At 47.9% G+C, this 21,638-nt stretch overlaps 11 protein-coding genes across 11 annotated transcripts; 7 read left to right on the top strand and 4 right to left on the bottom strand.

Moving 5' to 3' along the window:
* Positions 1-544: 544 nt before the first annotated feature.
* N7516_003009 (cystathionine beta-synthase CYS4) lies at positions 545-2,307 on the top strand (the record flags this gene model as incomplete). Its single annotated transcript, XM_057215729.1, has 4 exons — positions 545-804; positions 874-908; positions 985-1,661; positions 1,717-2,307. 4 exons carry the CDS (start codon positions 545-547, stop codon positions 2,305-2,307), a joined length of 1,563 nt encoding a protein of 520 aa, XP_057077612.1.
* Positions 2,308-2,758: 451 nt separating this feature from the next.
* On the top strand, positions 2,759-3,988 carry N7516_003008 (putative short chain dehydrogenase/reductase; the record flags this gene model as incomplete). The annotated part of the gene is made up of 5 exons (XM_057215728.1): positions 2,759-2,766; positions 2,832-2,872; positions 2,923-3,159; positions 3,238-3,851; positions 3,932-3,988. The coding sequence occupies 5 exons, from the start codon at positions 2,759-2,761 to the stop codon at positions 3,986-3,988; spliced, it is 957 nt and encodes a 318-aa protein (XP_057077611.1).
* Positions 3,989-4,149: 161 nt separating this feature from the next.
* Positions 4,150-5,151, bottom strand: N7516_003007 (signal recognition particle receptor subunit beta; the record flags this gene model as incomplete). Its single annotated transcript, XM_057215727.1, has 2 exons — positions 4,150-4,884; positions 4,939-5,151. 2 exons carry the CDS (start codon positions 5,149-5,151, stop codon positions 4,150-4,152), a joined length of 948 nt encoding a protein of 315 aa, XP_057077610.1.
* A 279-nt stretch (positions 5,152-5,430) lies between these two features.
* N7516_003006 (putative beta-1,6-glucan biosynthesis protein (Knh1)) lies at positions 5,431-6,586 on the top strand (the record flags this gene model as incomplete). Its single annotated transcript, XM_057215726.1, has 4 exons — positions 5,431-5,622; positions 5,682-5,782; positions 5,865-6,435; positions 6,518-6,586. 4 exons carry the CDS (start codon positions 5,431-5,433, stop codon positions 6,584-6,586), a joined length of 933 nt encoding a protein of 310 aa, XP_057077609.1.
* A 286-nt stretch (positions 6,587-6,872) lies between these two features.
* Positions 6,873-8,407, bottom strand: N7516_003005 (glutamate 5-kinase; the record flags this gene model as incomplete). Its single annotated transcript, XM_057215725.1, has 5 exons — positions 6,873-7,727; positions 7,782-7,877; positions 7,936-8,046; positions 8,118-8,305; positions 8,368-8,407. The coding sequence occupies 5 exons, from the start codon at positions 8,405-8,407 to the stop codon at positions 6,873-6,875; spliced, it is 1,290 nt and encodes a 429-aa protein (XP_057077608.1).
* Positions 8,408-8,638: 231 nt separating this feature from the next.
* On the top strand, positions 8,639-9,469 carry N7516_003004 (mitochondrial inner membrane protease ATP23; the record flags this gene model as incomplete). The annotated part of the gene is made up of 3 exons (XM_057215724.1): positions 8,639-8,870; positions 8,930-9,189; positions 9,242-9,469. The coding sequence occupies 3 exons, from the start codon at positions 8,639-8,641 to the stop codon at positions 9,467-9,469; spliced, it is 720 nt and encodes a 239-aa protein (XP_057077607.1).
* Positions 9,470-10,058: 589 nt separating this feature from the next.
* N7516_003003 (aurora family serine/threonine-protein kinase) lies at positions 10,059-11,342 on the bottom strand (the record flags this gene model as incomplete). The annotated part of the gene is made up of 3 exons (XM_057215723.1): positions 10,059-10,193; positions 10,248-11,180; positions 11,244-11,342. 3 exons carry the CDS (start codon positions 11,340-11,342, stop codon positions 10,059-10,061), a joined length of 1,167 nt encoding a protein of 388 aa, XP_057077606.1.
* A 603-nt stretch (positions 11,343-11,945) lies between these two features.
* On the top strand, positions 11,946-12,897 carry N7516_003002 (TIP41 family protein; the record flags this gene model as incomplete). The annotated part of the gene is made up of 3 exons (XM_057215722.1): positions 11,946-12,247; positions 12,309-12,699; positions 12,756-12,897. The coding sequence occupies 3 exons, from the start codon at positions 11,946-11,948 to the stop codon at positions 12,867-12,869; spliced, it is 807 nt and encodes a 268-aa protein (XP_057077605.1). The 3' UTR covers positions 12,870-12,897.
* A 534-nt stretch (positions 12,898-13,431) lies between these two features.
* On the top strand, positions 13,432-14,405 carry N7516_003001 (uncharacterized protein; the record flags this gene model as incomplete). The annotated part of the gene is made up of 2 exons (XM_057215721.1): positions 13,432-13,807; positions 13,885-14,405. 2 exons carry the CDS (start codon positions 13,432-13,434, stop codon positions 14,403-14,405), a joined length of 897 nt encoding a protein of 298 aa, XP_057077604.1.
* Positions 14,406-14,615: 210 nt separating this feature from the next.
* On the bottom strand, positions 14,616-16,884 carry N7516_003000 (bifunctional aminopeptidase/epoxide hydrolase; the record flags this gene model as incomplete). Its single annotated transcript, XM_057215720.1, has 8 exons — positions 14,616-14,742; positions 14,816-15,303; positions 15,360-15,728; positions 15,785-15,904; positions 15,965-16,082; positions 16,140-16,359; positions 16,416-16,500; positions 16,564-16,884. 8 exons carry the CDS (start codon positions 16,882-16,884, stop codon positions 14,616-14,618), a joined length of 1,848 nt encoding a protein of 615 aa, XP_057077603.1.
* Positions 16,885-18,025: 1,141 nt separating this feature from the next.
* On the top strand, positions 18,026-21,429 carry N7516_002999 (uncharacterized protein; the record flags this gene model as incomplete). Its single annotated transcript, XM_057215719.1, has 3 exons — positions 18,026-18,472; positions 18,499-21,175; positions 21,228-21,429. 3 exons carry the CDS (start codon positions 18,026-18,028, stop codon positions 21,413-21,415), a joined length of 3,312 nt encoding a protein of 1,103 aa, XP_057077602.1. The 3' UTR covers positions 21,416-21,429.
* Positions 21,430-21,638: the final 209 nt, after the last annotated feature.

Here is a 21,638-nt window from a genome sequence, read left to right as displayed (position 1 = left end):
GAGCTTGATCTTGGTAAATATAAACCAAGCATCGGTGGATATCGCCCAGTTACTACAACTAGTAGGAATAGTATTTAGCAAAAGTTAGGGCTAGTAGTGAAAGTATAGTATATTCCATTTGCATATAATAGTTCAGACATTAGAATTGTACTTAATGCGCCCTTTTTTTAAGATATAGAATAACTAGTTCTGATCTATATAGTTATACTGAATATATACTAGGGTTGAATATACTAACTAACTAGTTAGTTATAAACTAACTAACTAACTAACTAACTAGTTAGTTAGTTACCTAGTATCTTTTATATATATCATATATATCATAGTATAATATCATATAATATAGTATCATATAAAATATAAACCTATAACATAACCTATAACATAACCTATAACACCTTTATAACAAAATAGTAATAAAGTCCATGGGCCCACCTGATCATAGACCCGGTTATCATCGGGCGGGGCGCAAAAGTCGATGGCGAAATCTTCGACTTCCAATTGTCAACTTCCTTCTTCTTTACACTCCCTCACTCACATCATCATGGCTTCTACCACTACCCCCGGTATCCCCTTGGTCACCTTGGACACTATCACTCAGCAGATCGGCAACACACCCCTTGTTCGATTGAACCATCTGCCCCGCTCTCTAGGAATCGATGCTACCGTCTACGCCAAGTTGGAGTACTTCAATGCCGGTGGTAGTGTTAAGGATCGCATTGCCCTGCGCATGATTGAAGAGGCTGAGCGATCTGGTCGCATCAAGCCTGGTGATACTCTTATTGAGCCCACCAGTGGTAACACGTAGGTTCTTTTCTGCTGCTCTTTCGATTCGAGAGCGATCATAGGCGCGGAACGCTAATTGAGTTTCAGTGGTATTGGTCTGGCATTAGTTGGTGCCGTCAAGGGTATGTGTTATGTGTTTTATTGTCTAAGCTGTGCTTGTCTGATCCGTCCTAATTTGGTCTATTCTTCTCTACTCAGGCTACAAGACCATCATCACTCTTCCGGAGAAGATGTCCGCCGAGAAAGTCGCCGTTCTGCGTGCCTTGAATGCCACTATCATCCGAACCCCCAACGAAGCCGCCTTTGACTCGCCCGAATCGCATATCGGCGTGGCTAGACGCCTTGAGAAGGAATTGCCTAACGCCCACATCTTGGATCAGTATGAGAACCCAAACAACCCCTTGGCACACGAGCTTGGCACTGCCGAGGAGGTCTGGACCCAGACCAATGGCAAGATCAGTGCTATTGTCGCTGGTGCTGGAACCGGTGGTACGATCACCGGTCTTGCCCGTGGTTTGCGGAAGCACAACCCCGATATCAACGTGATCGCCGCCGATCCCTTTGGTTCCATCCTCGCTCTGCCTCCTTCCCTCAATGAAGCTCGTGCCAATGAGCCTTACAAAGTCGAGGGTATTGGATATGATTTCATCCCCGAGGTCTTGGACCAGGACGCCGTGACCCAATGGATCAAGACTGAAGACAGGGAGTCTTTCAAGTACTCCCGGCGTCTAATCGCCGAGGAGGGTTTGCTGGTCGGCGGTAGCAGTGGCAGTGCCATTGCGGCTCTAGTCAAGGCTAACGAGGCCAAAAAGTTCTCCAAGGACGACGTCGTCGTTGTGATTCTTCCTGACAGTATCAGAAGTTACCTTTCCAAGGTAGGATTAAGTCCTTTCCCCCGATTTATTTTGCTATCAAGCTAACCGATTCAAGTTCGCCGATGACGACTGGCTCGCAGCCAACGATCTGCTCCCATCGCTTCCCGCCGTTGCATCGACAACTCAAACCCAGGCACCGGAGGCTAACGCTCTGGCCAATGCCAAGGTCAGCGCTTTGCGCTTGAAGCCCATCACTACTGTGACCGCCAACTCCCCTTGCGAGACTGCCATCGAGGTCATGCGCGACCGAGGCTTTGACCAGCTCCCCGTCCTTGCCCCCTCTGGGCGCAAGCTCGTTGGTCTCGTTACGCTGGGCAACGTTCTCAGCCGACTGACGCACGGCCGGGCCTCGGGCCAGAGCCCCGTCTCCGAGGTCATGTTTGACTTCTCAAAGATCTCCGAGGTGGTCACCGACCCCCGTGATCTGTCCAAGGGTATCGACTCCCTCAAGCCCCGGACCCGGAATCGCAGCTTTATCGAAATCACCATGGATACCCCTCTCAGCGTCCTGAACCGCTTCTTCGAATGGAATAGCGCTGCGGTTGTGACCGAGAAGGATGCAAGTGGTGCGATGAAGCCATTGGCCATCGTTACCAAGGTCGACCTGCTCACTTGGATGCTGCACCAGTCCAAGACGAAGGCCTAGAGATATGGGTTTCTTTGTTTCCTGAAACGTATTCGCATGAGACATGGCTTGTTGGGTAGGGGTTCAACATTCCTGGACCTTTGATATTTTGGGATAGGCGTTTCTCTTGCGTTGGCATGAAGGCTTCCCCTATGGGATTCAACACATGGGATTGAAATATCTAGATCGTGTAACGCAAAGGCGTTGAAATGTGATAAATACATAATACACACCATAGAGTATATATATATATATATATATATATATATATTATTATTATTATTATCACCATCATCATCATCATCATCATATATATAGTTCCTTTTCTTTTTGATATTCGGTTCGGCGATGACGTTGATTGAGATCAGGGAATCCTCTCGACCCCGAGACTTTGCTCACTCCAACTCACAAGCCAAGATGGCAGGAATCTTTACATATCCGCACTTCTCTCTGGGACACATACCGACATTAAATGGGCGGGTGGCTGTAGTGACAGTGAGTTCCCCTCTTTATTATATCTCAGCCTAACAATTAACTCCCTATAGGGTGGCCAAGCAGGCATTGGCAAAGGCAAGCACAGCCCCTGGTCTCTAGCCAATTGAAAAGTCTCCTGCAGAGTATAATAATGAAATACAGAGATCACCACTCAGCTTCTCTTACATGACATAGAGAAAGTGATCATCATTGCCAGAAGTGAAGATAAATACATCGCTGCTTGCAAGGAATGGGGACACCGCAAGGGCATCTTACTGGAGAATGACACTCGAGTTGAGTTTGTCAAATGCGATCTGGGGGATATTCAGGATGTCAAGGCCGCAGTTGAGAAGATAAAACAAATAACAGACCGGATTCATATACTGGTTTGCAATGCAGGTGAGCCCTCTCTCTCTCTCTCTCTCTCTCTCTCTCTCTCTCTCCATCTTACCTGATCATGACTACCCTAAAATGAAGCCATAAGTGTCCAAAATGAATACAAGCGTTCACCTCAGAATATTGAGCGTGTATTCGCAACGAACTGCGTAGGACACCAAGTCCTAACTACATTACTCCTACCTCTGTTGAAGAACGGCGTGACACTTAGCAACGACGGACGAATTGTTGTGACCAGCTCATCGTTCCATTTTTGGTGCCAACAGCTCAATCTGGATCTTCTGTTCTCATCATCACGCGTCAAGTGGCCGGCGTTGTACGATGGAATATGGCGGTATGGCCGGTCAAAGTTGGGGAACATCCTCTTTGCTAAAGAACTCAGTCGGCGGCTTCTGGAGGATGAAGACCCAGCGAGCAAGCAGATCTATGTCAATTCGTTCTTCCCGGGCAACATCGTTACTGATCAATGGTTCGGGTGGGATTCTTATTTTGGGAGATTCCTCGGTTGGCTTATCAGAGCGGCAGGATCGTGGTTGGGCCAGAGTCTGGAGGACGGTGCTACTACAGCTCTATATCTTGCTACTAGTCAAGAGGTGCGAGAACAGAACCATCGTGGTCAGTATTTTATACCTACCGCTACGCTGTGTGAGCCCAGTGCGATATCTAGAGATATGAAGCTTGCTCGAGAGCTGTGGGTGAGTACTATTTTTTCTTTTTCTTTTTCTTTTTCTTTCCCTTTCATGCCGTTGTGTTTCTATCATTGCTGACCATACAGGATTGGATTGATGCCCAAGCTACAGAGACACTGGGATGGGATTGGCAATATCAATAGAAAACCACGTAGTTTCTCAAGGACTCGTGGACCTTTTTTTTCGGAGCAACTTTTCTTTTTTTTTGGTCTTTTCCGGACATAACATATACAAGTAAACCATGATAGGACCACCTATTTACTTTTTCGGACCATCAAGATAAAGGAGCAAACAGTTGTATCACTCACAAGCACATACCAACCCACTCCTCCCAGCGGCGCACTCCAGATCCGAACTCTTCCTGCAAGTCACCCTTGACAGCACCACCAACCACATTAACCTTGACACCGACCTCATGCTCCAGGAGCTTGAAGCTGAAAGCCTCTTGTTCATCATTACCCAAGATTTCTTCTTCGTCTTCCAACTCAGTATCTGCGCTTGCATCCAGAAGACCCTTGGTCTTCGACTTGCGGATGCGATCAATCTCCGCTTCCAGCTTCTCTCTCACCGCGCCCGGTGGTAGTGCAGTGAATAGATCCTGCTTGTTTGCGGCGACTAGGACAGGGATATCAGTGGTCCGCTTGCTCGATGACCCATTCTTTGCACGCTTCTGGAGGAAGAGAAGGACGTCGTGCAGATAGGTTGCGGTGTCACGGAGCGTCGCTTCGTCAACTAGAGCAGCGGTGTCTACCATAAATACCACGCCACGTATCTTTGTCTTGAGGTCCTTTGACTGGGACATAGCTTGGAGCTCGGCGATCCCTTGCGAGGCGCGGAGCTTGCCATGGCCAGGGGTATCCCTTACACGGTACTTGATTGGATTCCGAACAGCTTCCTTCAGGGAGGGGTCGTTAACCGATCGATAGCGATTAGATCCGGTTGGGACAGTTGGTGGTAAGGTCACCGTTACTAGGGTTGATTGTTGGGAGGTGTGGGTGTCGTGCGACTTGTTCGAAGCGAGTGAGGATTTGGCCTCGAGCTATAGATTGATTAGTAAGGGATCTACCACTCTGGTTCAGGTCATGGAACCTACCAACGTCGCAAAAGCAGTTTTGCCAGCTCCACTGGGGCCTAGGAGTAGGAAATTACTCGATGGCGGAGACGCTACGGCCTGGAAGAAGAAGATGTGCAGTGCGATCGGGACACCAAAGGTGAATAGGATGGCTATAGCAATGGCGACAAGGTTGCCATCGAATAGCAGTGTGGCAATGCCAGTCACTGAATTCCAATTTGCTTGAGACGACATGGTTGTCAAGTTCCAAGTCCAAAGTTGTGGGCTGACACTTCGACAGGAGAAGCCGCGTTGATAGCACGGACCATGTTCCCTTATCTTAGTGCACATCACCGCTTTTGTATAAAACCCCAAAGAGCTCAAGGGCTTCTTCCCCCAAGGGTTTAGGAATGATGTACATACCAAGGCACCCTATGAAGGGATGATTTTCCTCTCTCTTGACTGGGAGGGGGAATTCAGAATTCACTCTCTGTTCTCCCTCTCTCAAATTCTGTGTTTCTCAATCATATCAACATGAGAGTCCAATTGCTTCAGGTTGCCCTGTTATTTACGGCCGCCTATGGCCAGATCAGTTCTCAGATCACAACATATGATCTGAGTTTCGATGGTGCAGCTCCCGTGAGTCTGCTTTGGGGCTTAGGCAGCGAGTCAACTTCAACTTATAATTTTTATCTCTGTGCCGGTGACGAGACGACAGGTTCATATGTATGTTTCTTTCTGTCTTGACTAAAAGGAAGAAATATAAGAGCTTACCATATATCCAGGATACTCTATCGCAAGTCATCAGCAATGGTGCCTATTCTCCTGGTGACATGGTGTCATTTCAAGTCGACCAAAGTGTCGGTGGAAATGAACCCAATGCATAGTAAGATCATCCCCCTCCCCCAAGAATCAGCGGCTTCATCAATTCATTTTGTGGCTAACCAATATCGCCTGGTTTGAATTAGCTTCCTCAGGATAGTTCTATCAGGCCCTCATAGTGACTGGTCTGGGGTCACCTCCCATTTCACTTTGACCAACATGAAAGGTAGCTTCTCGACCAAAGTAACAGATGCGATCAAGACAATGCAGCCAATTCCCGCCATTACTATGCCTTGGCCTACGGTCGAAGACGATGATCGTCTCATCGAGGCCTCGGAAACCACTTCAACTTTTAATGTATCAGGTCTCGCGGAAAGCGCTTCAATCGAAGTGGCCTTGCAGTTCCCGACCCCAACCGTCAAAGGCGAAGCCGAGCACAATGAGCTGCGCAAACGACAGGTGGCTGCTGCTGCCGGCGTTGGCGTTGGTGTCGCTGCTGCAGTTGACCAACATACTGTCCCATATGGTGAGCAGACTGGCTCGATCAAATATGCCCCAATGCCCAAGAGCGCTGGGACTACTATCGCAACCAGATCGGCCACTCCTCAATATCCACCTTTCCCCTTCTCAATTGCGACCAGCTACCTAGGTGCACCAACCGTACAGTACACGGATACGGCTTTCGCGACATGGACAGCGAACACCATCGAGAACACGGTGAGTTTGATTCTTGAATGCTTGATGTCAGTTGGTTTTGAAAGCTAATCCTTTTGTTTTCTTTTTTTTTTTTTTTGTTCAGGCTGCACCCGCTCCTGCACCCACATTAGACAAGAGAATGCAGAACTGGTTGGACCGTTGGAATGATTGATAGGCTTTCGAGCATGTCAATTTTATTTTCTCGAATATCTTTACATGGCACTTGGGTTGGCGTGGAAACATCCAATGCTTCTGGGAGTTTTCTGATTTATCCAGACTTAGATGTCTTCCTTCATCTTCTATTTTGATTGTTGGTCTATATATCCCAAGCAACGTTTAAATTAAAACGATCAAGGTTTGACTGGGAATATCGACCATCCAATGCAGTTGAATGCAAGAAAATTTTCGCTTTTTGTTCGTAATATGCGTATGCTGGACGATCCAACATTATATATACCTCAGGGGGACTTCCATTCCTCTAAGGCCGGTGTTAATGACGGTGTCACCGTATGACTGTGGTCATCGGGGTGGAACGAGATGTTCTCTCGCATTGCCACATAGTCGCTATCGGCATAGCCAAGTAGCGTCTCAATCTGTGTGCTGCGGTGGCCCTTGATGTGTGTGATTTCAATGCTTCCGTAGTTCACCAGGGCGCGACCGACTTCCTTGGGTTCTTCTCTATGGTGGATAAAGTCGCCATCCAAGGCATCTGGAGATGGTCGATCAACCACTACGAGCCGCACGGATTCCTGCTGTCCAAAATGGCCTTCAACTCCGACTACTCCAGCTGGGAGAAGATTGGCATTGTTCAAAAGTGCGTGGTAAGCTCCATGGTCGATGTATAATGTACCATGTGGGTACAGTCCATGGAGTAGCCAGAATGTCCGTGATTGAATCGGGGTATCTGAACGAATGAATCGGGTATGAAGAGGGGCAGTGGGTGCCTCGTTTTTGTCGTCAGCTGCCACGCCATTGGACTGAGCCTCGAGGTATTGTAGGTATTTCACAATGTCGTGGACGTTTCCTGGTTTTGAGCTCTTGGTGATAACCGTAGTGACACCAGCACTAGTTCCAAGCCGTGCGGCCACAATCTTGGTGCTCATACCTCCAGTGCCAAGAGAGGAGCCTGCCGATGAGACGTCAGCCTCGAGAGAGGAGATATCGGTCACCACCTCAATGGGTTTTGCGTCTGGGTTGGTTCGGGGGTTTGCTGAATAAAGACAGTCGACATCGGTCATCAAAAACAAATAGTCGGCCTTAACCATTGCCGCGGTAATTGCAGAAAGGGTGTCATTGTCACCAAATTTGATTTCCTAGAAATCTTTGGGTGAGATGCGTGATCGTGGTTGGAAGGGAAATTTCCTTACAGAAACAGCCAGGGTATCATTTTCGTTGACAATAGGAATTACTCCCATATCAAACAATTGCCCAAATGTATTTTGTGCATTGACATATTGGGTTCTCTGTATTGAGCGTCAGTGGAGGAACATGCCTGGGCAGATATAATATAAGAGTACATACATCAGCAATATCATTTCGCGTCAAAAGAATCTGGGCCACAGGGACACGAAGATGCGAGAATAGATTATCCCAAAGACTCATCAGTCGACATTGACCAACTGCAGCGAGAGCCTATAGATTTCATTAGCATTTCTATAGAACATATTATATGGGTTTCTATTTCTGTAGAATGGCAGACATACCTGTATGCGCGGCAGATACGTTGGTCTTTCGTCCACATTCATCCTTCGCAGACCAACTCCCACAGCACCAGATGATACGAGGACGACCCGGTGGCCATCTCTATGTAGCTTGGTGACCGTTTCCACAATTAATGTCAAGATCGAAAGGATCGGCTCGTGGGTTTTCTCGTCAACAATCGAACTCGTTCCTGTTACAATCTAGTGGTCAACACTCGAGTCATCGGACAACAGGTATAGATATTCCCCGCACCTAGCTTGATCACAATTGTAAGACCCGATGAGGCCGCCATGGCGCAAATTCTAGTTCAAATAAATCCCCCAGAAACAAGCAAATAAATAAGAAACAAACGAAAAGAATACAGAAAGGCCTGTGCTGTTCACTGCCCCGCGGCGATGAATCGCGGAAGAGCACGTTTTGCCCGACTCCGGCGCCGATTCTGCCAACCACCACCGCCATTCGCGGAGGATCTCGCTTTATCGTGCGCAGTGATGGATAACACTCGACCAGTTCACGATCGAAAATGACAGAATCTCAGTCGCCAGGTGCGGCTGCACCTTCAAATAGAAAGCCGGATACTACAGGCTTCCTCCCCGGCGATGATACCTGGACACAATTCCGCAATATCTATTCCATCCTCACGGGCAAGATGTCCAACGAAGGAATTGAGCAGTTCCGCGTTGCGCGAGACACTCGCAATGAAGAAGCAGACTGCAAGCGCTGTGAGGATCAGCGGGATTATCTTCTTCAATATAGTGAGTTCCTCGGCTAAGAGTTATCTGAGCTGGATTCCTAACAAGATCGATTCATTAAGGTCCTACGATTCGATTCCTCAGCGAAAGCATTCAACAACTAGGAGGCGATCTTCACAATCATAATATCTACTGTCGTCGCTGTCCTGACCGGAAGGGTGGTGGTTTCGACCCGCAATATGGCATCCTGATTTGCGCAAATGAGATGAAGGACCAGGGACACCTTGAAGATACTATGGCTCATGAGATGGTTCATGCTTTTGACCACCTCAGGTTCAAGGTGAATTGGTCCGATAATCTGCGACATGCGGCGTGTACCGAGGTATGTATTATTCTTATTGTCTAAACATGTCAACGTTGGCTAAACCCACTAGATTCGAGCTAGTTCGCTCAGCGGCGAGTGCAGGTGGGCGCGCGAATTCTTCCGAAGAGGGCAGTGGAAGCTTACACAACAGCACCAAGAGTGCGTCCGGCGGAGAGCCATCCTCTCTGTGCGAGCACGCCCAACTTGTAAAGACGAAGCTCATGCCACAAGGGTCGTCAATGAAGTCTGGGACAGCTGTTTCAGGGACACACGCCCATTTGATGAGATCTACCGATGATACCATAACTCATGCAGCGTTGTACTATTCTCCACCCTTTTGTATGATAGATATTGTTTGGATGTACTATATTTCATGGGTTTTACTAGCGACACAAACCTTCCCATCTATAACTATACTGGGTATTCTTTTGCGGCTTTGTACGAGTAATAATAGGCATCACTATGTATCATCTAATGGCGGGTACTAGCCCTAGAGAGGTGATATGGGATCAAAATATACATGTACCTATAGTCTATAGTTAACTACTAACTAGTGGTTGCCAATGAAATCGGGGAACACAAGCTACAAATACAATCTCATCCTATTCTTCGCCCTATGTGCTGGTATAAATGACAGCTGGCCATATCTTCTTGTCAATTTGTTAGAATGTATCATGTTGTATTGAACAGGTCGGAGGCGAAATAAAATTAAGATCAAAATATCGCCATATCGCGAGTAGCTCTCCAGCTTGACTCCAACACAAAACCCAGCACGCCTTGAAAATGCTTGCAGGCTCAGAACACCAAAACTCCACGTGAGAAACATGTCAAAAGAAAAGATAACCAGAACTCCCAGAAACTCTATAATGCAAGTGGCAAGTCATAGGTTATGCTTTGCCCTCCTTGGAAGACGCTGAACTTCGCTTTACAGTTCGATCATCTTTCTCACAGTGCTTGACAATCCAAGGATGACGCTGGATCTCCTCAAGTGGAATTCTCTTCGCGGGATCAAGAACAAGAAGCTAGATATTAGGTGAGCAAGTGGGCCTTATATATTGATAGAAAGATCAACTCACCTTCTTGATAAGGTCCTTTGCCTCCGGGCTTACGAAGGAGGGGACTGACATATCTGCCCTGGTAATCCGCCGTTGAGTCATGACAGGGGTATCCTCGAACGGAGCCTCGCCGACCAAAAACTCATACATCAAAACACCTAGACTCCACAAGTCCACCTTCTCGCTATAGTAATTGTCCTTGGAACCATGAGCGAGCATCTCTGGGGGCAGGTAGTCGAGAGTTCCACACATCGTTTGGCGTCTGTTGTTGGGGGCATGGACACTCCAACCGAAATCACTGATTTTGATCTCTCCGTGAATACCAACAAGGATGTTTTCAGGTTTGATATCACGGTGCATGACATGTTTTTTGTGTAGATATTTCAATGCTGCGGCCATCTGTGCAATATATTGTGCGGCCTTCCATTCCGGGAACCGATGCTCCTTGCGAAGATGCTTGTACAGTTCACCGCGGCCAGCAAACTCGAGGATCAAGAAGATTCGTTTGCTGTCATGGAAGTGACCATAGAGCCTCAGCACATTAGGGTGACGTAGGTTACTCTGAATCTCAATTTCACGCCTGACTTGTTTTTGGACACCACCCTGTTGTAACTCAGACTTGTGTAGCACCTTCAGTGCGCAGACGAAGCCAGAGGAGCGTTCTTTGGCAAGATAAACTCGCCCAAACTTGCCCTTGCCCAGTGGTTTACCAATTTCAAACATGCCCAAGTGTAGGTCCTTGGGGACAGTTGACTGCTCGCAGAGGGAAGAGGATGTACGTTGGTCGCCATTTTCATCGGTGCTCCGGGTCACCAATGCGCCATGGGATCCCTTGCCTGGCGATGCTGGAACGTTCATGGCATTTGCCTTGTTTTCATTATTATTTTGAAGAGCCAATTTCAGCAGTTGAGCTCGATTCGAATTGCTGTTTGACTGGACGGAAGAGACCGGTGCCTTAGAAATCAGATCAGCAAGGTGGATCTCCACCAGATTTCATTGAGTCAAGTAGCCAAGTACCTTTTGCTTGCCATAGGTTCGATCACTATTTCCATTTTCCTTCTCATCTTTCATGGACAGATGCTCAAAGCGAGCTTCGAGCGTCTTGGTCGTCGCCATAGTGAGAGGGCGTATGGGATCAATGGAAGGCGAATAAGGAATGGGAAGAAGAGAATAGTATAAAAAGTAGCCAAGTCTGGAGTTTAAGTCTAGTTCAGTGCAATCATGGTCACTTTGCACGGGGTTAGTCGTTGGTCGATGGGGGATATCGCAAAGATGGAGAGAGAAACAGAAGCTCGGATGTTTGGGCGATCTCCAGAGCGTCACCCCAGCAACGCCCGGCTGATGTAATATATGTACCCTATCACACCGCCAGCCTCTTCCGCTCTCAGCGTTTATGTTGTATGTATACAATATATCACCATACCAATAGTATTCTCGGAGAATATATTGTAGTTGCAGCTTGAGGTGTTCTGTGTATATTGGGATACCGTCTTTAAAATAATTGAAAAATGCAGATTCATTGACTATCAATATCAAATCAACGCCTCTGAAGCCTTTCAAAATTCTGCCGAACAAATAATGTTGGAGGGTCGGACCGCCTCTTTCTCCGTCCGCGGGGTTATCGCTATCAGCTCCAATCGCAAGCATCCATACACGTACATAGCCCTGGAGATCCTCAGTCGTTTTTGATCTCTTGCGGCTTGTTGTCGAGCTCTAATCATGGCAACAACATGTGACACGGTCTCCCCGGAGACAAAGAAACCCAACTCGATCAACATCAACGGGTTTCATATTTCAACACAAAAGCTACCCATTCTCAAAGCCGACCCGATCGAGGAAATGACCCAGAAACTTGGCATTGCACCCCCTGAAATGATTTTTGGTGATAATTATGTTGCAATAGAGCATGAGAAGGGCAACTGGGGCATCAATTTCAATGCGTTTGATGCCTTGGACTTGGTTGACAAGACTGGTCAATCCATGCTCCAGGTCGCGTACTCGGGGGAATGGCAAAAGAGCAGGTATGTTCGCAACCCCCATTTGCGCTTATTTGACCGTGGCAATTAATCGATTTGTACTCAGAGAGAAAACCCATGAAGGGATCAAAGAAGTCGTGAAGCCGTTCGATTGGTCATATAGCACCGACTACAAGGGCACCCTCCATCCTAATGCGCGGCCGTTCGAGCCAACAACGAAGCCCATTCCAATTGAACTATTGAAGCGACCAGACCCCATCCTATTCTTCGATGAGGTTGTTCTTTACGAAGATGAGCTGGCGGACAACGGGATTACCATGCTGTCTTGCAAGATTAGAGTGATGCCAGGAAGACTCCTCTTATTGACAAGGTTCTTCATGAGGCTTGACCACGTTTTGATACGACTCCGAGACACTCGAGTCTATGTGGACTTTGCGACAGGTGAAGTTATTCGGGAATATGTCTCAAAGGAGTGTGAATATGAGAAAGTTCGACAGGTATGTGCGGTCAATGGAAAACGTGAATGTATATCTGATCTGACAATCATCCACAGATGCTAGCAGCAACCAGGGACGATATTCCTGCTTTCTTGAGAGATCCCAACCGACTCTCCGAGATCCTCCCTCTTGTAGAAAAACACTCCGAGCGATTGGTGCTAGGCGATTGAGAGATCTGCACTCCCTCTTCTAGTTATTCGCGGGGTATAGCCAACCATTGGGCCCGGATATAGATATCAGTGTTACTGGGCTGTTCGTCATTTAGGAACTGATCATCTCCACAAACCAAATAAACCACACGATCATGACGACCACACACCTGAACATTGGCCATGAAATGCCCCGAATTCGCCCACATGAGTCTTCTGTTAGACTTAGTTGGTTGGACTACAAGCTACTGCCACACTTAACGATCCAAATTCATGAGACACATTCAAACGATGCAGACGAATATGAATGGGATAGAGCTTGGAGTTAAATGACACTAAACCATCAATTAAATAACCAGCAGGAACTCTACTTGTAATATAAACGTGCGAAAATGCAATCGAGCTCAGTAGTAGCTTGTAAGGATATGTCCCGATATACGCATGAGGTTTAGATGGACCTCATTGTCCCCAGGGCGGCTGTATCGATATCGGAACAAACAATGCAAACGCATTTTATCAGACAAAAAAGATCCAAGATCACCAATCACGAGAGACCAATTCACGAATTCCCCCATCCTCAGCAATGTCATCCAGGAGATTATCAACACTATGGGCGCGCGAGATTCGCGGGTCCCAGAACCTCTGCCTTTCCAGATCTGCTAGTCGCAGCCCGATAACACTGGTGTCCGCCTCCTGCGCGTATACGGAACAACCATTGAAATCGATCGCCACTCGATCATATTCGCAAAGCAAGGTCTCCGACTTGGCTAAGGACTTTTCACGGAGACCCGGAAATGCCGCCGAGACTTATGTCGCGTATGGCATGACACAAAAGCTATTCGAGGCCTGTTCCGGCCAAGCCGATTACAAGATCCCCCAAGCATTGCAAAAGGGAGCGGAGGTCCCGAAAACAGAAGCTGGTGAGGATCTTGGTGTTGGAGAGGGTTGGTGGTATAAAGGTGAGACAACCCCCAGCGGTCTTTGGCTTGGGCTATGATCTGCTTTGAAGACAATCTAATTTCGGGCGTTACTATAGAGCTCGGCCTCTTGCCAACTTTTTCTACCTGGTCCCAGGTGACTTTCCTCCATATGTACCTCCTGACGGTTCGCCTCCGTGCCTTGCCCCACCGGGATAGCGTTACTACCTACTCCCGCCATTTGATTGATCACTTTTCGCATGAAGCGGAACACCGCATGGACACGTATCATGATCTGGGTAGTCGCACTATTCGCAACAAGTATCTGAAGGATCTGTTCATTCAATGGCGTGGGATCATTGCTGCATATGATGAGGGGTTGGCCAAAGGTGATGCGGTGCTGGGAGCCGCTGTCTGGAGAAACCTCTGGAAGGGAAGTCAGACCGGACCGGACGGGAAAGAAGAAATTGACTGGGCCAAGGTTGCCCAGGTTGTGGCCTACATGCGCCGAGTCTTGTCGGAGCTATCAAAGAAGGACGAGGTGGATCTTGTTTTCGCCCTTGGGCGTGGTGGCCAGAAGAACACTGCTATCTTCGAGTACTCGGAGACGGACAAGAAACTTGTTCAAGCAAACAAATAAGGGGATATCCTCGCATAAATGAGTGGGTCACCTGTTAGGTATCCGTTCTGCTGTTTTATATCCTTTTGGTTATAAAGACATGTACAATATTTAATTGCCCTACCCTTTTCGCATACGAAATTTTATTGTTCGAGATCACGACACAAAAAGCACATCGGTGAGCATCCACTGTATATCTATTTGAGCAAAACATGATATAGGGAGAAAGACCTAGTTGTCTTTCTTGCCAAACAGATCTTTCTCCACCATGCCTCGGCAGATAGGGTGATAAAAGTCCTTGTACTTCTCGAATGTAGCAAGGGCGACAGGGCGATTGATCTTCTGGAGATTGCGGAACCTAAAAAGAAAGAAAAAACAAATGGTCGTCAGTAACAAGAACGGAATCTGCGGTTAGGACAGGGGCATCTTACAAAGGTCGCACAAACTTCATCCGTCCAATGCGGCCCAATAGCTCGGTTGTTGGCTCAATGACGCTGTCATCTCCTGCTTTCATACCAACCTGGCAGTAGAGGTTCGAAACCTCGATATTCTCACTCTTGGCCAAACCATAGACATCACCCATCAACTTCGAGATTTGGGGGCTGAGAGGTGTCTCCAGAACGAGCATCTGTTCTAGGAAGACAACCAATTGGTTTGCCGTCAAGCTCTGGATGTCACTGATATGAGGCTCGAAGGAAGAGTGGGGAAGGGACTGCCATTTCTTGGAAAGTTCATAGACAACGTCCACCATCGATGTGTCAAAGCTTGGCTTGGGTGGTAGACCTGGCGCATAGAACCACTTGTCCCAATCCACTTCGTCCAATAGCTTGTAAGCCTCGGCATCTGGCTTGAAGAAGTCCAAAATCAGTGCTTTGAACTCATAGGAGTCGAGCGATTTGCACTTGAAGGTCGTGAAATACTGCCCAAAAGAAAAGTCAATAGAAGAAACCGAACGAGAGTAGAGAGATTGCGTACGTGAGGGATAAACTTGTCAAACCTTGACTTGCCAACAAGATTCTCAAGGTAAAACAAGAAGTTGAAACCCTTCTCATAAGGAACACTTGAGAATGCGTCGTCGGGATCTTTGCCCTTCAGATCAACAATAAGTTTAGTGAACTCATGGTCGTCACCAAAATGCTCGACAGCGTCAGTCAGAGACTTCCATCCAATGATAGCCGAAAAATGGCGATAGGCTTCGCCGTGAATGGCAGCCAAAATCCTTCTCTCGAGGTAAACGGTCCAGCCTTCATTCAACCAGAAATGCTCCCACGAGGCATTGGTAACCAGGTTACCACTCCAGCTGTGAGCTAATTCGTGTGCAATGACATCGATGTTCTCACGGTCCTAGAAAATGTATTAGCCATGGCCTATCTAACCATTGCACAGAGAGTACTACGGACCTTGGAAATGATACTCGGGGTTGCAAAAGTGAAAATCGGGTTCTCCATGCCACCATACGGGAAACTAGGCGGCAGGATCAAAACGTTGTACTCACCCCAGGCATAAGGGTAAACAATTTTCTGTTGTGAAGTCAGAATTGACAATTGATCATTAATATGAATAGAATATAGGCTGTGTACCTCGATTGTTGTGATGAAGTTCTCGGTATCAGCCTCGAGCTCCCATTTGCACTCTTCCAGCTGGTCAGGGCTGGTTGCAACGACACTCCGGGGTCCGATTGGAGCCTCAGCGACATCACTGGGGAATTCTGAGTTAACGAAACAATACTTTTGAGAACGGTGAAGGAATTCTTACCCGCTAGCGATAGCAAAGAGATAGCTGGGGATTGGCACCGACTGGTGGAATCGATACAGTTGATGGTCCGTCGTGGACTCCATGGACGACTTGCGAATTGGCAGACCGCTAGTCATAACCGGAAGCGGAGAGGTGATGTTGAAGTCAAAGGTGGCTTTAACATCCGGAGTGTCCTGACAAGGGAAGATAGACCGCGCGTGAATTGCCTGGCATTGGGAGACTAGGCAATTTTGTCAGCTACTGAAGCTCGAGGGACAGTTCAAGATTATCACATACACATGTATGGATGTTTTTTGTTTGAGGTTTGCGCAGGCGTTAGCCACTGCAACGCAGTGCACTTGTCGGTGGTTTTCACCTCGATCTATAAATTTTTTTAGTTTAAGTGAGATAGAGCTTCATGAGGAGAAATGATTGCAAATCATACATCGACCTCAACGGTACCATTTAACTTGACGGGATTATCAAGGCTAATCTTCAATGGTATACCATAGGGCTCCAGCGAGGGGAGAAACTCCCACTTGGATGGCTGGCCATCCACCTTCACCACACCAATGTCAAGATGGCTGGTATCTAGGATAATCTCCTTGGACTCGCCATCGGTGATGGACTTGAATTGATGGACAACATTTCCCACTAGTTTCTTCTGATCGAAGAGAATATCGAAATTGGCCGTGACATGGGTGGAACGCCAATTGTTGTAGTTGCTCACGGTGTTCGGATCCCGCGGAGGGTTGATAGTAGCCATCGTTCGAATTGAGGTGGATTGCATGAATTGAAATTGTATCTTGATAGAAGAAGAACGTAATATTAAAAAAGGATTCAAGTTCCGAGTCAAGGAACGACCTAAGGTGAGATTCATGAGGAGGAAAGGTTTTTCTTCCCCTCTCATCTCTCCCCATCTCTCTCTCTCTCCTCATCTCCGTCTCTAAGCGTCAACTTCCATGTCTTGGATTATCTACGTTACATTTATATATATATGTATATATATATATATATAAATAAATAAATATAGTATATATATACTATTTATTCAATTTCTATATCTTGACTTATCTCTGAGCTCCTAATAGTTATTACTCTGTAGTACACTGTACAATAACCTACGTAAACCACGTAAACCACGTAAACTACGTAATTAGCATATCCCCTGTATGTATATCGCCCTACGCTAGGGAGAAACTTGCCCTCCCTTTTTCTTTTTTTCCATCTTCTCTCCCTTGAGAATCCAGACATCCAGACATTACTTCTTCTAATCTTTTCCCAACTCATAATCCTTTCGAGATCTCCCCCCCGCATTGTTTTATTTTTCCCTTTCCCATTTGTCCACCGCCCGGCAACCCGGGAGAAACCCCCTGAAGTAGTTCAAGCCCCCCCTGACGAACTTCACGAACTTGAACCTTCAAAAGTGACTATTAGTCTACCCTCTTTTTTTTTTTTTGGCAGATTCAATAAATTCTTGTTATTTGGAGGCGCATTTTTATAAGTGTGGTGGACGCGAAAAAAAAGAAAGAAAAAAAAAACTCCCCGATTTGTGAGTTTGCTTCCTGATCTTCAATGCGCATGATTCCTGATCGTTCTAGGTCAATTGAAATAATGTATCTCAGTCTACTACTTTGAAACTCTCGAGCCCTCCCGATTACGAAGCTATGTATTGAGACGGATAGGGGGGTTTCAAAACCAAGGATACTCTACGAGATATACGACCACATCGACACTCCAAACTTCCAAAGAATGAGCGAAGACACACAAAACCTGGTTGCCGATACCCATTTCTCTCTCCTATTGTGCCTGTCTGGTCGCGCGTAGTGCCTCGAGGGTACCCAATTTCAGACCAGGCTCGATATATTCTAAACCTCGACCGTTATTCCGACGTTTTGCGAAAAAAAATGATTCACCACACAGCAATGGATGATGATCCCAATTCATCATACCTCAGACGTCCTTCCGGTCCCTTCGCATCAGAACCGCCGTCTGGACCGCCTCATAACCGATCTTCCTCTCGTTCCTCGGGGCCTAGTTCTCGGCCTCGAATGGTAAAGCCGCCAGGTGCGGTCACACCCAATGGTCTCGGTGTGCTTACGGAGAATGTGGCAAACTTGTCTCCGGAGGGTCTCGGAGCAACCAGCCCTATCAAAGAAGGGCTAGGCAGTTTAAATCGTTGGTCCCAGTCAACGGCATCTAGCAAAAGTCCCTCGGAGTACATCGGTCATCATCGTCGGGGGAGCTCGAAAATGACCGTGCCAGGTTACAACCGCGGACGGGGGGAGCCACAGCCCCCAATATGCGCAAGGGCTGAATGGGTTGCCGGTGCACGATCTGCCGGAGCTGGAGAAGTCGGCCATATTCAACCATGACTCAGCATCACAACAACTCGATCTCTCATTTGCGGCCTCAAGCCATCTTTTTTCAGCCCTCACCACATAGCCTCAAAACAGATATACCAATGTCTCGGTCCAGTGGTGGGTCCATTTCTTTAAATGATGGAGAAGGGGACCCGGCGGCCATCCAACATGGACAGACCCAAAAGGTGATGTTGTCAAAGGCACTTCAGAAAGCAAATACGGCAGTTCTTCTCGACAACGCTGCCAATTTTGAGGGTGCCATGGAAGCTTACACCGATGCCTGCAACTTGCTACAGCTTGTCATGGTTCGTAGCAATGGAGGAGACGAAGAGAAACTCAAACTGCAAGAAATTCGAGATACATATATGCTCCGAGTCACGGAACTTCATCGGATGGACTTCCCTCTCCCGGAGAGCGACGACAAAGCTCTTCCAGATCGACCCCTCAGCCAAGAGTCATATGGAGAATTGCTTCGCTCGACAAATGATGGATCCCATATTGAGAGCCCGCAGCACTCGCCTCGTTCCAGCTTTGGGTTCCATCAGATCCCACTAGAAGAGACAAGGGGATTTTCCCTGGAAGCGGTTCCCCCGCGGCGGCAATCCTTGAGGCCGTCCGCCCTGGAAGATCAGTCCCGATCTATAACATCGCCGATGGGTAGTCAGAAGGAGAACAATGAATCCACTTCATGGTTGGACACAATTGATGAATCGGGTGCTTCGTCGCCCTCATCGGCAAACTCTAAGGCTTCATCGGTGTACCTTCGTCGCCGGACAAGCCGTCGCCTTAGTAATGACACCGAAGCTGAGTTTGATGCGGCCCTCGATGCGGCCGTGGAAGCTGCATACGATGAAGGTCTGGAGCCGGTGGTGGAGCACAAAGAAGAGGAAAGGGATGATGTTGTTTCAAATGCTCGCAGGAACATACAATTAGCGAAGCAAAGAGTGCGCGAGGCAGAACAGGAAGCAGAGGCAATGAATCGTGATCGTGAACTCCGCCGGATTCAGGAACAGACAACCTGTGGGGATGATCCTGTTGCCCGTACTTCGGCGTATCTGGACGATGAAGCAGAGGAAGAGGAGCGTTTGCTAGAAGAGATGACCAAGGGCTACGTGATGGATGACTTTGAGTTCGGAATTCAGTCCAAGTCGGCACTTCCTCGAGAATCTGATTCTAGCAACATGTCTGGGAGGACCTGGGAAAGCTCCACAACTTCCAATGTCGCAAGCAATGGGGGTGCACTGTCTACGCTTGCAGAAGATGATGTCTTGCCACTAGGTGACTCAAGGCCCGAACCATATGCCATGCCCTCTTCTCCTCCGTCTTCGGCTTTGCCGCCCCTGCCGGCGTCATCCGACTTCCCGGCTCCTTCAAAGCGGGCCTCGATATCAAACCGTGCTGGTTCTATCGGCTCACTCGCCTCTTCCGCAGGTCCAGGGGTGCGAGCCCGAAGACTATCCAGTCACACTCGTGAGCTTAAAATCGAGACCAATACCCGCTCCTCTCGCGCTAATTCCAATGCATCATCGGCCTTGGAAAATACTACAACCCCACTAGCAAACCGCCCGCCACCGTTGCCAAAAGACGAACCTTCTGCTCCTGGGGCTCGTTCCACCTTGCACCCAACACAACGCAACCCGTCGGTGGGCTCTTTCACAGACCACATCAACCTCTCCAAAGCTCGTACTCATGAAGATGATGAGAACGACCTGCCACCCCTGCCGCTGTCAGCGCGGCCCATGGGCAAAGTACCCTCGGCTCCAGATGGATTGAACAAACTTCACTCCAACACAAAGCCTTTCCGAGCTCGGAATGCCTCTGTTCCGATTCAGATCCCAGATATATGTCCGGAATCCCCAAGCTCCCCGTGGAGCGGCGCATTCCCTGACACTCAAAGGGGCGCGACTAGCGGCGTTCCTGTTTTGCCCACACCGACCCTAGCCAACTTTAACTTCAATCAAAGTGGACTGCCAAGCGGTGGATTAAACCTATTTGGCAGCAACATTCACTCGCCCACGGCTCTTGGCCGTCCAAATTCGTTGGTGGCCAACGCCCCGCTTCCTCTGGAGCCATGCCCGGAGGGTTTCCTGCTCCGCCCATTTTGGCTAATGAGATGCCTCTACCAGACACTCGCACATCCCCATGGGGGCTATCTGTCAGAGAAGCTCTTTATTCCTCGAGATGTCTGGCGCGTGAAGAATGTCAAACTAAAGGCCCTTGAAGAGAAAGTGTCCAACTGCGATCTTCTGACCGCCGCTCTGCTCAAGTTGGCCCAAGTCGACACATATGATGCAGACGCGGTCCTGGAGGAGATGCAGGCGCTTGATACTGTACTTGACCAAGTCCAGGCTACCTTGACTAAAAAATTAGGCAGTGATGTCGGTGTCCAAGCATCAATGCCATTGTTTAAACCCACTGCCACGCCAGACGAACCTGTTCAACCGGAAGTTGCGCCGAACAAGTCATACTTAACATGGAAAAGATTACGCGCAAAAACTTCCGGGCTTGGGACAACCACCCCTGTTCCGAGTGCTCGAGAAAGCAACAAAGACAATCTGCTCCTCAATTCTGTCCCAATGACATCCGTACATGGAACACCTGCTAAACGCAATGTTACACAGCTTGAATTCTCTGGGCCCAACGCAAACTACATGGGGGCATTGGCGCGGCTTTTTGATGCTGCGCAAGTGCTAGGTAAGACTTTTCTCGTCTATATATTTTTGGTGCCATTCTAATCCATCACCAGAACAAATTGCTCATCAGGTTGAGGACCCTGGACTCAAACATTCGTCTAAAACCCACGTTGGCCTGGAACTCAGCACACGACATGCTGCTGAGTTCTTTGGCTTTTACATTTGCCGGTTCGCACTGGGTGATGTGAGCTTGATGCTCGACAAGTTTATCAAACGAGGTAGCGAGTGGGTGTTGGTTTAGGAAGTATATGAAGCCATACGATAATTACACTCCCCCCCCTCCTCTTCTTTTTCTTCTTTTTTTTTTTTTTCCCCGAAGCCAGTGGAGTCCTGGGGTTTTCCAGCGTCTCTTTCGATATTTCTGATGTCCATATTTGATCTCCCCACGTCCTTTGAGATACCATGATTTTAACCCGTGAATTATTTGATGATTTAAGAACATAACTGTCATGAGAAGGGATTGT

The sequence above is a fragment of the Penicillium verrucosum genome (genome assembly GCF_028828655.1).
Source record: "Penicillium verrucosum strain IBT 35672 chromosome Unknown utg000001l_segment0_segment0, whole genome shotgun sequence".
NCBI lineage: Eukaryota > Fungi > Ascomycota > Eurotiomycetes > Eurotiales > Aspergillaceae > Penicillium > Penicillium verrucosum.
This window is presented reverse-complemented; position numbering and strand designations above follow the sequence as displayed.